A 12,863-nucleotide genomic window follows, 5' to 3' on the forward strand; every position below is an offset into this window, starting at 1 on the left:
ATTCGCCATATAAGTGAATGGGAAGGACTGGCGTATCATATGCACGCAAAATCGGAATTTGGCGTATCTATTGCACGATAATCACACTGCGTGTCATTTGTACGCTTTTTGGTGAGAATGGGTTGGATATAACATACTGAATCTGACACCTCATAGTACTGTTTGAAGAAGACTGTCCTGCACACCAGAATGTTGTGCGCAATGCAATGTCAGATTTATCCTGCATACGTAAATATTTATCAGCCAATGCCAATCTATAATTAGTGGGAAAAATTTAAAGGCAGAATATGTAAGAATTTTACCAGAGGTGGCATTTTCAAAACAATAACAAAGATGAAGCTTAAAGGATAATTTCGGTATTTAACACTTTGAGTCTCATTTCTGGTTTGTTTTGGATGAACTACAGTGATGGACACAGAAATTTTGACAATGGGTCGTGTCTTGACTTTTTGACTCGTTCAGAAGCGTCTCTTGACTGCTTCAGAATGGAAGTCAATGACCATGCACAAACATGTCATTAAAACAACACTTAACGTTCATTTTCAAAACTGTGCTACTAACCGAACGGGTCGTGGTGTTCGTTGATCATTCCACTAACCAGAAATGAGACTCAAAGTGTTAAATACCGGAATTATCCTTTAATGTCATCATAAAGGAGAGTGGAATGATTGGAGATGTTGTTTTCACCATCCAGAAATTCGCTAATCATGTTCACAGATGAGGTAATGACTTAATTTTATTACGTGTACATATTATGGCTTTAACAGATAAGGATGGTGAAATAAAACAAAATATTTAACTTCACTGGGTTCTAATAAAAAAATTAGTTGAATCTAACGAGGTATCCTGAGCAGATAAACAAGATGGATAAGTTATGCTCCAGCACAATGAGGAATGTATCTGAATGATCTACTGGGGTGGTCCCCTCATCATCTTCTCTTCAGCAACATTGAAGCGGGAGCTAATTTTATGTGAACAGCAGAAAGTTGATGCTGTAACATGACAAAGTGCTGAGTCTGCCATACTTTCTTATACTGAACAGACTCATTTCAGCAAAAGATTTTCTGCTTAAGCCCCAGCAATCGGAGACTGTCTCCTTCTTTCACAGAGACTCAGGGTTTTAAATCTGAGCTGACTGCCCCCAATATGTTCCTGTTGATCCCATTATACTGTGTGTCCCTTTATTAATCGACTTCATATACACATTTCTAAAAGAACGTATGAGAATTGCACTTCAAAGGCATGAATATTTATTTATTATAAACAATCATTCCATGCCTGTCAATAAAGCAAAGGAGGGATCATCATGTGCTTAAAAAAACAAAGTAATAAAGTCACTTGCTGAAGGTGTGTTACAGCACAAAACAGCAGGTGTCAGAATTCATTTGTGTGAGGCGAGCTGACTTCTCGTTTAGTTGCGATCTTACTCGTTTAGTTATAATATACATAAATAGGGGCGGTTTTCTGGCGGTTCCCTTATCTTAGTCCCAGACTAAAATGCATGTCTGAACTGCCTTAATTTAAAAACATCTTTCAATGACGTATGTTAAAGGGAGTGTAAGTAGGATTTACCCCCATCATGTGGTGAAAATTTATTTTGCATTCAAACGAATAGTGCTCTCTAGCACCTCGCTTTTCCAAATGCGTGTTGCAACTACGGTAGCCGTTATGTACTCACTTATCTCCTTGTCCGTTTCAGTTGGTTTACGTGTTCTGAATAAAAACGCGCTGTGGAAACGCGTTGGTAGGCTAGTGCTTTTTGTCCCTCTCTGCTATTATAGTTTATCAATACGGCGGACCTTGGACTTACCCGTTCAATGTAAATAAAGACAAAGAGTATAGAAATACAAGAGGGGAAACTCTAATTCGTTTTTGGCAACAGTCACTAGGTGGCGCTTCAGTAGCGCGGCCGCCATTTTGGAATTAAAATTCTCACAGCCAATTAATTCTCAATTCATTCTCAGCGAATCTCACAGCCAAATCAGAAGTGCCATAGTACGTTTCTTAAATTAAAATTTTGTTCACTTGCTACACCTACACGAAACGCTGTATTGTCTTGTATGTATGTGTTGATTTGTTGTTGTTATTAGTTGTGGAATCCAATCATTAATTAGATACACATTTGAGGTATTTTTTATGTAATTCTATTTTATGCTACTTTACACATTTACTACTATTATTAGTTACCAACTCCACTAGGTATGAAATATATTTTGTACATATTAATCCCCTGGATCCCACTACAAACATTATAATCTTATAAAACACGATGCATTGGTCTGTCTGTTATCCTACAGTATAATTGCCACTTTGGGACAGTGGCTGTGTTTTTTTTTTACTTAATCCATTTCGAGCAATTCAGATGTATATGTGTGTAAATGTATATGTATATGGAGCCAAAATATTATGTGTGGATGAGTTAATGTCGGTATGTATCTATGTAAAATAGCCAATATATAAGTGGAAGCAGCCCCGCCGCTCCCATAACGCGCATCACGCGCTGTGCGTAGGGCACCAGGTGCTGAGAGGGCACCAAAATAATAGCCTAATGGAAAAAAATTAGAATGCTGATAGAATTTTATTAGCCTATAGAAATATTATTAGGCACTTTTTATCCATGTATATGTTACAAAAAAAGGTGGAACGAGATAATTTAATTGCTCTAGTCTAGAAAGTATGCCCCCCAGCCTTTGATGGTCCGTGCAGGTTGATCGCGCGGGCGCCTGACGATCCGAAGGCTGCAGCTTCCAGAGGTCACATATCTAGGCTGCATACGTCATCAAAACTTTCTTATTTCGTAATATTAACGATTATAAAGTTGACTATTATTCTTAGTTAATTGTAAATTGTTGTAATATGCTTATGACTTGCTAATGTAATGTTTAGTTAACTGAAATAAACCCGGCTTGATGACGTATGCAGCCTGCATATGCGACCTTGCGCAGGCTGCAGCCTTCGGATTGAGAAACGGCCAGACATTAGGCAACTTTTGGAAATGGCCCCGAACAGACAGCAGGAATCAGGATCGGAAAAAAGATGAAACTGCCGGATGATGCCCGTGCACACTTGCAGGCAAGTCCATCATGTTTAATCATTCCTATATAAGGAAATGTGCATGGGCTGCAGCTGCTGCTAATTGTAATGCGCCTCGAACTTGCTGTGCTGACATTAATGTTAGCAAACTATGTTGTTATAATTTATAACTTCAGTGCAAGCTAAATTGAGATTTTACTGTAAAACATTACCTATGCATATGCACATTACAAATAACTGACGCCAGCTGTTACTTTCTTTATACGTTTCTTTAGATATTGAGCAGTAGTTTATTTTGTGGTTTATTTTGACGTGATGGTGGTTACTTTCTCAGTATAAGTAAACGTTAGCAGTCAGTGCATGGTAGGCTAAGAATTCCTGACTGTTAAATATATATAAACATAAAATGATATGAAGCAAACATTATAATGTGACACTTAGTTCTCTAAATTTTTGTTTTATTTAAGAATATTAAGTATTCTTGTTTACTTATTGTTGTTTATTTAATGTAATTTATTTAAAGTTACATTGTACTTGGGAAAAACATGTCTGGATTATTTTGATAATTTTTTATTTTGCTATTTTATTTAAGTTTGATAATTTTTTCTATTTCTATTATAAAGTTTGCACTTTCAAATGTGAAGTGTGTGTTGACTAAAGCTGTGAAGATTTTACTTTCTGCTATTAAGTTATATGTAATAAAAAGTTAAACTGGCAAAAACAAAACAAAAATTCTCAGGGTCGGGGTGGGGGGCATTTTAAAGGAATTATGCTTAGGGCACCAAAATGGCTAGCAGCGGCCCTGAGTGGAAGACTTATATAAATATCTGAAAACAAGCTGTAAAAAGGGATTAATGATCACTGGTCTGATTGTATGTTATTCTGTGTAATCATCATTCAGTTTGAATTTGATCTTTTAATGTACAAAGTAGCTGATATTGCCATTACTTCTAGTTGACTCCCGACTTCGCTTTCATTCCAAAATGGCGGATACGTGGGGCTGCTGCTGGGTGCTGGTGTTGCAATGGAACGTTCTATTGAGTTTCCTCTCTTGTACTTCTGTACTCTTTGATAAAGAGAAGAAATTCTAAGCTTACAAAGAAAAGACAGATCATTGGAAGATGTCATTTGAGACCAATGAGGACATATTTATGAATAAAGACATTGATTTTGATTAATAAAACACTTAAAATCCTACTTAAAGTCCCTTTAACATATTACATGTTTGTAAAAACTACTTAAATGTACTAATATAACTAAGGCCTAGTCCAGGATTCATTTAAAACCTATCCAGGAAACTGCACCATAATGTTTAATATAAGCAAGACTGTTTTGTTGTATTTTTTTTAAGTATCATTCAAGTAGCGCTTTAAATGGAGGAAGAGCCGGTTGCTTAGCTTGGTCCTGGTTAACCCAGCAGACGCAAGCGATTCATTTAAAACAATTGTCTCTAATTCAAAAGTGAAAGTTAAATGCGCACAGCTGCATGCGCATTTATAAGCCCCTTTCACCCAGTGATGCCGGGATCACCAGGTTTGTCAACGACAATTAACCAATGGGACATGAAAAACCATCTCTGGATAACGCACCTGCTATGTATATTAAAGAACAATTTCATGGTTTAAAAACTTTGCATTGGATGCAAATTAGTAGCCTGGTATTACCATCCTCTGCTAATTTGCTGCGCTTAATAGACACCGCACTGCATCGTAAATGGGTGAATTGCTTTGTTTCGCATCAGTAGCTGCTCAAATGTATCTTTAATGTATCGCATCGTAGGCTATGCATCGGACTCAGTTATGGAGATGCACATCCCTAGTTCCCATAGCTTAATTGGTACAGCATTGCATTGGCTTGGTAACCATTCCAGGTTCAATTTCAAAGGAAGCACACATACTGTACTGATGAAAAATGTAAACACTGTAAGTTGCTTTGGATAAAACCATGCCTAAATGTATCTACACTGTGCAGCATCTTGCGCTGTTGTTTAGAAGCTATAGCAACGGGCTTTAACTTCGTTGCGTAATGTGGCTAAGCAGATCAGCATGCTTATCAAAAGATTTATTTAGCTTTAAACATGACAACAACAGAAGTTTGTAGTGCATACACAACCAATACTGTACCTGATCTGCGACTCATCACCTCCACAATGGACGGAGGAAAGTATCCCACACGATCAGTACCCCTCTGACTATCATGGATGTACCCTTTCCACCGTCCATCCATGTGCTGCTCTAAGACCTGAAACAGACCAATGAGGTGTTTTAACACATGCTAAAACAATTTTATTTAATAACCATTATAAAGAATGGCTTATCTCATTTGTTTAGAATACGATTAAAGCCCTCTTTGTACCCTATACATTATATTGAAAGCCATATGACCTCCAGTTTAAAATACCCGAGTCTGTTTAACCTTTTTTCCAGAACACATGGCCTAGCCTGTGATCTTTCCATATCTGTCAGACCAATGTGGTAAATAAAGTCAGTTGACATTCCACACGTCACCTGTGCATCAATGAAAGGCAGTGTACAGTTCATATGACTGACAAAGAATTGTATGAATGAACTATAAAGCTGGTCTGGAAATAGGAAACTTGCGTGTGAGCAAACGGGAATATATATAACCTAAATTTCCATTCTTGCTGCAAGGAAACTACAGCAGAGAAAAGGTTGTTCGGCTCAATGAAAACATCTTTCACTGCTTGCTTTCAAAAATATTTCACTCAAATGACACATAGTTTCGTAATGCCTTTGCAATGACTCGCCGCCACAAAAGCACAATATTTTTATGACAGCAGAAATAGCCGCCTAGAGCTATCCAGACAGACAAGGTGTGAACAATGAGTGAGCGAACACGTGTCAATGACCCCCAGGCTTTATGCTACGGTACAGGCACTGATCATAAACAAGTCTTTTAGCTGTGGAAGAAGCGTGCTGCCATGAAAGAAAAGCTAGGATGAACAAATAAACGCTACTATAAAAAACAACACAAGCTACATTTCATTCATATGAATCAGACATCAAAGACTGAGATGCAAGAACCTGTTGCAGCATGCTGGACCGGAGATAAAGTGTTCTCTGATGGGAACACCAAATTACTATCCGAACATCTGCTGTTCATTATGTTCATAACATTATTATATCAGAACATGATTCAGATTCATCATTTAGATGCATGATTCATATTAGGGATGCTAAACAATTAATCGTGATTAATGGTTAGCGGAATAAAAGTTTTTGTTTACATCACATATGTGTGTAAACTGTGTATAATAAATATGTATATATATAAATATGAACACATTCATGTATAATTTTAAGAAAAAAAATGTATATATTAAGTATTTATATTTATTTATAATATAAATTATACATAAATATACAAATGTATATACACATGTAAACATTTCTAAAACATATACATGCATGTGTGTACATTTATTTATACAAATTTATTATACACAGCACACACATATATGATGTAAACAAAAACTTTTATTCTGCTAACGATTAATCGCGATTAATTGTTTAGCATCCCTAATTCATATGCATGATTTCAGAATTATATTTATAATTCAGATTCAAGATGTATATGCATAATTCTGAAGCATAATACAGCTTCATGATTCAAATTCAGATTGATTCAGATTTATCATTCATATTATGCACGATTTATATGCATGATTCCGATCCATGATTCAGATGCATGATTTTGATTTATGATCATGATATAGAATAATGTGACTTTATAATGGCTATATAGATATGGTGTACAGTATTAAGTGTTGTCTTGTATTTTAGTGTATATTTAAAATGCTCTATTGTTTTTCTATCGACCTAAACTGTTTTTTTGGATTCTTGGAATACAATTTGGTAATTTTCAGATTGAAGCAATGGGCTTAAATTATATTCCCATTATGTAGGCCTATTGCATAACACACACATTATAAACTAGCACCATTACCATAATCAAATCAGGACACTTCTGGTTAGAAATCATGGGATGTTTGCTTTTAGGCCTACCATGATCACATCTCCGGCCCGGATGTTGAGGGCAGTGGGGTCATGCAGATTCCAGTGGTCCTTCAGCGCTCTCACCTGTAAAGCTCCACTGGCATCTAATGTCACATTACCAAAGAAAATGTATGCAAACAGTAAGAGAGAAAGTTGGCTTAAAAACATTGAAGTCTTCCTGCAAACTTAATACTATTATGTTCCCTATTAGTGCAACTGTGGTGTCCTCATACTAACCAAAGTTCACAAAATGACTTCATAGACTGAGCTTTTTAATAAAGAGACACTGAATAAGGATCATTTGTAATGTTTAAAAACTGTGCATTGCTGTGTGCACATAACCCGAAAACGTATTGAGAAGCTGAGCTGCTAAACCCCCCTCATCTTCAAACACGACTCCTTATCAAAGCGTTCACTTCAAAGACAACAAGCCACTGGATTACAGGAGGCACGGCAGAACAGCGTACAGGGATCTTTATTTAACACATACAGACACAAGCCTGCAGACCCAGAGACGCATAAGTATATGCAAACAAAACTTTGAGTTAAATCTCCAAGCATGGTTGTCATTGCTACCTCTAGTGTATTAATGTTATGAAACTCTATAACATGGAAACAAACAAGTTCACTCATATGTGCACACACCCACACAAAAACGAAAACACAACCCTGAGCACACATCTAAGCATCTATTGTCTTCATCGAGACAACGAGGACAATAAATAAAGGCTCATGGCCTGCCATCAAATATGGTAGATCAATAATAGCAATATGAGGACAAGAATAACGGAACAAGAAATAAAAAAAAATGTTGTCACCTCTAAGGAGTTGTTTGATTTCTTTGCTGGCATGTGAAGTGGTGAATTGGTTCACAATATCCAGGGCTGTTTGATTGTAAGTGTTCCTGATGTTCGCATCGATCCCAGCCTATAGGGTACATGGTGAGACATTGTATTTGAAGTTGATGGCTTTTTCAGAAATATGTAATATTACATTGTTCTCTGGTAAGATCTTAAGTGTACTTTTCTTCTGAAAGACTCTAAAACCGGTGCTATAATACACATTAATGTTTCTTGAAAAGAAATCTAAGGCTCTGGTATTAAGATGCGCTTTTGCCGATCGGATCACAAGTGGACCAGAGAGACACATTCCCATTTACACCTGGTGTTTTATTCCATCTTTTTTGCCCAATTTTGACAGTTTCTGTCATGATTACTTTGAGGGGAGGGTGTATGGGCGAGTGGGAGAAATGAAGGGGGTCTTAAATTGATGAGCAGTTACAATATGTCAGAGTACATCTGCTTGTGATGTTAGTAAACATGCCGCACAACGTTTTGTATGTATTTGTTATAAGATATTTCAGAGCAATTGATGAAATAAGCATGCGCAACTTTCACACAATTGCAAAATTAAACTAAAATTAAAGAGTCGGAGAGTGCTTTAGTTTTATCAATGACAGCCCAAAGACCGTGCTGAAACACGCTAGAAAATATTGTGCTCGGTACACCACACATTAGATCAATAGGCGGAGAATAGGCAAGAAGTCTTTCGTTGCTGTTTCAATGCATTTGACCACGTGAGCATCTACACCAGCCTGATCTCACAAGAATTCGGATGTATTTTATGAGTTAGCTAATTGGTATTTTTTTACAAAATTTACAAATGTGGATGAGCTCAAAACGTTTTACACCCCTGTATTGAGTGTAGTCCACTTGTGATCTGATCTGCGTTCTTAATACCAGGTGTAAACAGCCCATCATTTATGTTTACTTCAAACTCTCTCATGAATTAGGTAAAACATAAATCCTTTATCGGGCATGTGTACAGTATTTTGTAAATAAAAATGTAAACATGGTTGTGTGAGCTGGTTGTTTGATTTTTATCTTTAAAGAATATTTCACTTACATCCAGCAATAATTGAACTACTTCTGTCTTTCCATAGAGGGCAGCCTCATGCAGAGCTGTACCGCCTTTAGTGGTCCTGTTGATGTCGATCCCGGCCTTCAGCAGCAGTCTAAAAATGTGTGATACCACAGACAACACATAAGCCTCACTGTCCATTATCCTGCTTATTACACTGCTACACTGTCAGAAAAAAATGGCCAAAATATGCACCCCAGCTGTCACTAAGGCCGTATTCTTTCAAAAAGTACAGCTTTGCACCTTAAGAGTTCATAGTAGTAGCTCAGAGGTACATATTGATACCATCCATATATATTAGCATCTCTAGGATACATACTGGTACCAAATGTATACATATCTGTACCTAATAGTACACCTTTTTAAAGGGTATATATTTGGACCATTATTTCTAACAGTGTACTTGGCAAATAAAAAAAGAAATGGACATGCTGTGTGGATATTATGGACATCAAATGTTGTTTTAAAATTATTTTATTATTATTTTGTTAATTTTTAACCAAACACAAATTTTAGCTTTAAGTAAATGTCATACACATCCACAGCTTTGGTTGATGTATTGACAAACACTTAAACAAACACGCATTTTTGCAGAACTCTCAGGCTAATTTCAGAATAATGTTAATAATATATATTACAACATTTTAGATTTTCACACCTACATCACATTCATTTAAACATAATAAACTAATCATTAGGCAAGCACAGCAGTGTTTGTGATGATAATTGCTTTAGGAACCAAAGAAGAGAAGTTTGGCTCATATGCTTCCAGCAGTGAAACTATAGAGCAAAAATAACAGCACAGACAGTAAGTGCAGTTATTGTGCAGTCAGCGCAGTTGTTGTGAAACCCCAAAAATATGACAATCCTTTCAAGAGCATAAGGAAAGGGGTCAAAAGTCATAACAATATGAAGCCTCTAACACTAACAGTTACTGCATCATCAATCACTTTTACAGAGTAAGTATCTCTTGATTTAGTATCTACTGTAAATCAGCAACAATGAATAATTTGTTGGAATTTGACAAAACATGACAGAGAAAAAACTCTTTAAAGTTGACAAAAAGTCAGCAAAGTACATTTTGAGAACAATCCCACATCCATACCTTAAAATCACTGGTAAAACTAATAGATTTGGCACACACACAACCAAAATCAATATATGTTACATTTTTCTTTTATTGTTTGATTGAGACAGACAGCTTTACGATCTACTGTAATGCAAGGTTCTAATATAATGTTACACATCAGATATTTTTTCCCAACAGTTACTTAAGACATAACAGATTATATTGTAATTCTGTCTATGTGTGCATATATTGGGGTTGTGCGTCTGTGTGCGTGCTTTAGATGTGTAAGTTAGCGCAAGAAAATCGTTTTCGAGTCTTATCTCTCTTAATAACTCTTTTAACATCAGTCAGATGCCAAACTTTATCTCTCTTAATAATTATTTTAACATGAAGCAAGTCCTGCACTTTATTTTCTCATTCCTGCATGTTTTAAAACAGAAAGCTAAATTTTGACGCGCAAACTGGATGAACAACCTTAAACCCGCTTTGTTAAGTTAGGCCGGTGACACAATGAATGTGTGGCGTAAGCGTCTCAGCTGCGTGGCGTGTCTGTTTTTACTCAGCTCCCATGTTAACAGGTTAGAGCTTGCAGAATGCCTGCGTGAGACGTACAGAAAACGCGTGCATGCTAGAAATAGAACCGACGCATATTTTCACGCGACACGCAAGCGTGTTGGAAGCATTTCCAGGCAAAATAGTATAGCAAAATATGTTTATATGTCATTTTGTACACAAATACATATAAATTAATGACATTTTGATGTTTGAAAGTCTATAGGTTGGCATAATTTCAGATTTAAATGTAATAAAAAAATATATATATATCGATTTTCAATTATTGCACCTGTCAAACATAGTCAATACTGTTGACGGTGTCCTTTATCAGTAGGCTTTATATTTATATTATATTTGGTCTGTCAGTGGCATCGCGACACAGCCGCCATGCAACTGACAGGCAACAGAAACACCCCGCTCACGCCACGCAGCCAGTATTTCACCGACCTTACACCTCTTAGAAATTGTACAAAAAAAGATCACCCCGCTCACGCCACGCAGCCAGTATTTCACCAACCTTACACCTCTTAGGAATTGTACAAAAAAAAAGATAATTTTAGATAACAACTATTTAGAGCAGTGAGCAGTGGGATAGCTGGACGAGGGCTTAATGTACTTATTTTATGAAAACCCCTGACTCATTTAGACAGCACGGGCCACATTTACTGTCTAAGGCTGTGTCTCAGTTTATCCATTAATTAATAAAATGTGTTAATAAAATTAGTTGCATTAAAATTATATGAATTAAACGCGTTATTAACGCCCTAATTTATATTCATTCATGCATTTGCTTTTATTCAAAGCGACTTATTACAGTACATTACAATACATTTTTATCTGTGTGTGTATTTCCTGGGTTCAAACGCATGACCTTTTGCACTGCTAAAGCAATGCTCTAGCACTGAGGTATACAGTAGCACAAAAGAAGAGTAGGAGCTCATGATGGTAAGTAAATAATGACAGAATTTATACTTTTTGGGGGAACTATCCCTTTAACTTCCTGTTCAGCATAAATTCATATTGTTTATATGTAGAGAGTAATTGAATGCTTTACTATAAGCTCACAGTGTCTTTCAGCTACCTCTGTCTATCTTTTTCCATGTTTACAAGCTGCATTCCACCAAGGCAGTGTGGTGCAGTGAGAGTTTTTATATATGGTTGCTGCTAAAGAAGCATGTCAAAGCAGCTGACTGGACAGTGTAACCCTATTCGAATTCATTCCTGCAAATGTTCAAATCACAGCTCGGTCACGGGCCTCACGCTAATCACGCAGCGGGAAGGCGGCTCAGGTTAACACACGCATGCACCAGCAAACACACGGATGATTTCTCTACTAGTCATCTGTTTACATTACAATCTGTCTGTCCACACACGCATTCCAAACCCTCCACTCTTCACCTCCTTCGCTCGACAAACATGTCAACAAAGCTTCCTGCCTAAGCCAATCATGCCGCCTGTTGTGAAAAAGAGGGATGTCCTGATGCTTCTTTTTTGACATCTTTGTCAAATTTTCTTTTATTCTGTGTTCATACAATCATATTTGGAAAGGGGGTCCTCTTAATGTTTTTAAACAATCATTAGTGGGCCATAAGTTGCAAAAAGTTGAGAACCCTTTGTGAAAGAGACGTTCTTCAGTTAATTAAGGTTCTTTGTGGAGTCATACAGCCAAAAATGGTTCTTCTATGACCTCATGTAGCACCTTCATTTTTTAAACTATAAAAGACTGTAAGAAATTAAGAGCTCAAATGCAAAAGGTTCTACACACCATCCCCATCAAAAATAAGATAATGATACACATGATATGTTTTACTTGAAATACGCTTAATCCCAGCCTCGGGTCATTCATTATTATTGTTTTTTTGGCGGATGGCAGAATTCGCTATCTTTTTAGGACGATTTTTTTGCATAGTCCTTAAAGTGCACTGAAGATGAATTTAAAACACCATGGATTACAGTCAATCAAGTCCCTTTTGAGTACTTGAACTTGAATGCAACCCGAATTGCACCCACATGCATCACAGCGCCCCTTAATGTGTGGTTCAGTTTTATCATTTCTACATTTTGAATTCTGACTTTTATTATTTGCAGTGTTTCTAGTTGCATCTTAGTGATTTTTTAACTGTTTACTATGTCTTTTCCAAAAAGTGTTTTTTTATAAGTGAAGGTTGTTGCCAAAAAAAGCTTGCATGCACTTAGAGGTTTTTGAGTTTCAAATGTGTTAAATACCAATGAAATTATAAGCAACATTTGTAAAAAAAAAAATAATAATA

General features: G+C 36.5%; 1 protein-coding gene across 6 annotated transcripts in view; it reads right to left on the reverse strand.

Annotated features, from left to right (window-relative positions):
• caskin2 (CASK interacting protein 2) overlaps positions 1 to 12,863 on the reverse strand; it is a 64,251-nt gene that overhangs the window by 14,287 nt on the left and 37,101 nt on the right. For all 6 annotated transcript variants that reach the window (XM_065242396.2, XM_065242395.2, XM_065242394.2 and 3 more), the window contains 4 exons: positions 8,955 to 9,063; positions 7,868 to 7,976; positions 7,059 to 7,153; positions 5,157 to 5,274 (listed from right to left, as the gene is read on the reverse strand). In XM_065242396.2, the coding sequence (XP_065098468.1) occupies positions 5,157 to 5,274; positions 7,059 to 7,153; positions 7,868 to 7,976; positions 8,955 to 9,063 (431 nt within the window). The remainder of the gene's footprint in view (positions 1 to 5,156; positions 5,275 to 7,058; positions 7,154 to 7,867; positions 7,977 to 8,954; positions 9,064 to 12,863) is intronic.

The sequence above is a fragment of the Paramisgurnus dabryanus genome, chromosome 1, assembly GCF_030506205.2.
Source record: "Paramisgurnus dabryanus chromosome 1, PD_genome_1.1, whole genome shotgun sequence".
NCBI classification, from domain to species: domain Eukaryota; kingdom Metazoa; phylum Chordata; class Actinopteri; order Cypriniformes; family Cobitidae; genus Paramisgurnus; species Paramisgurnus dabryanus.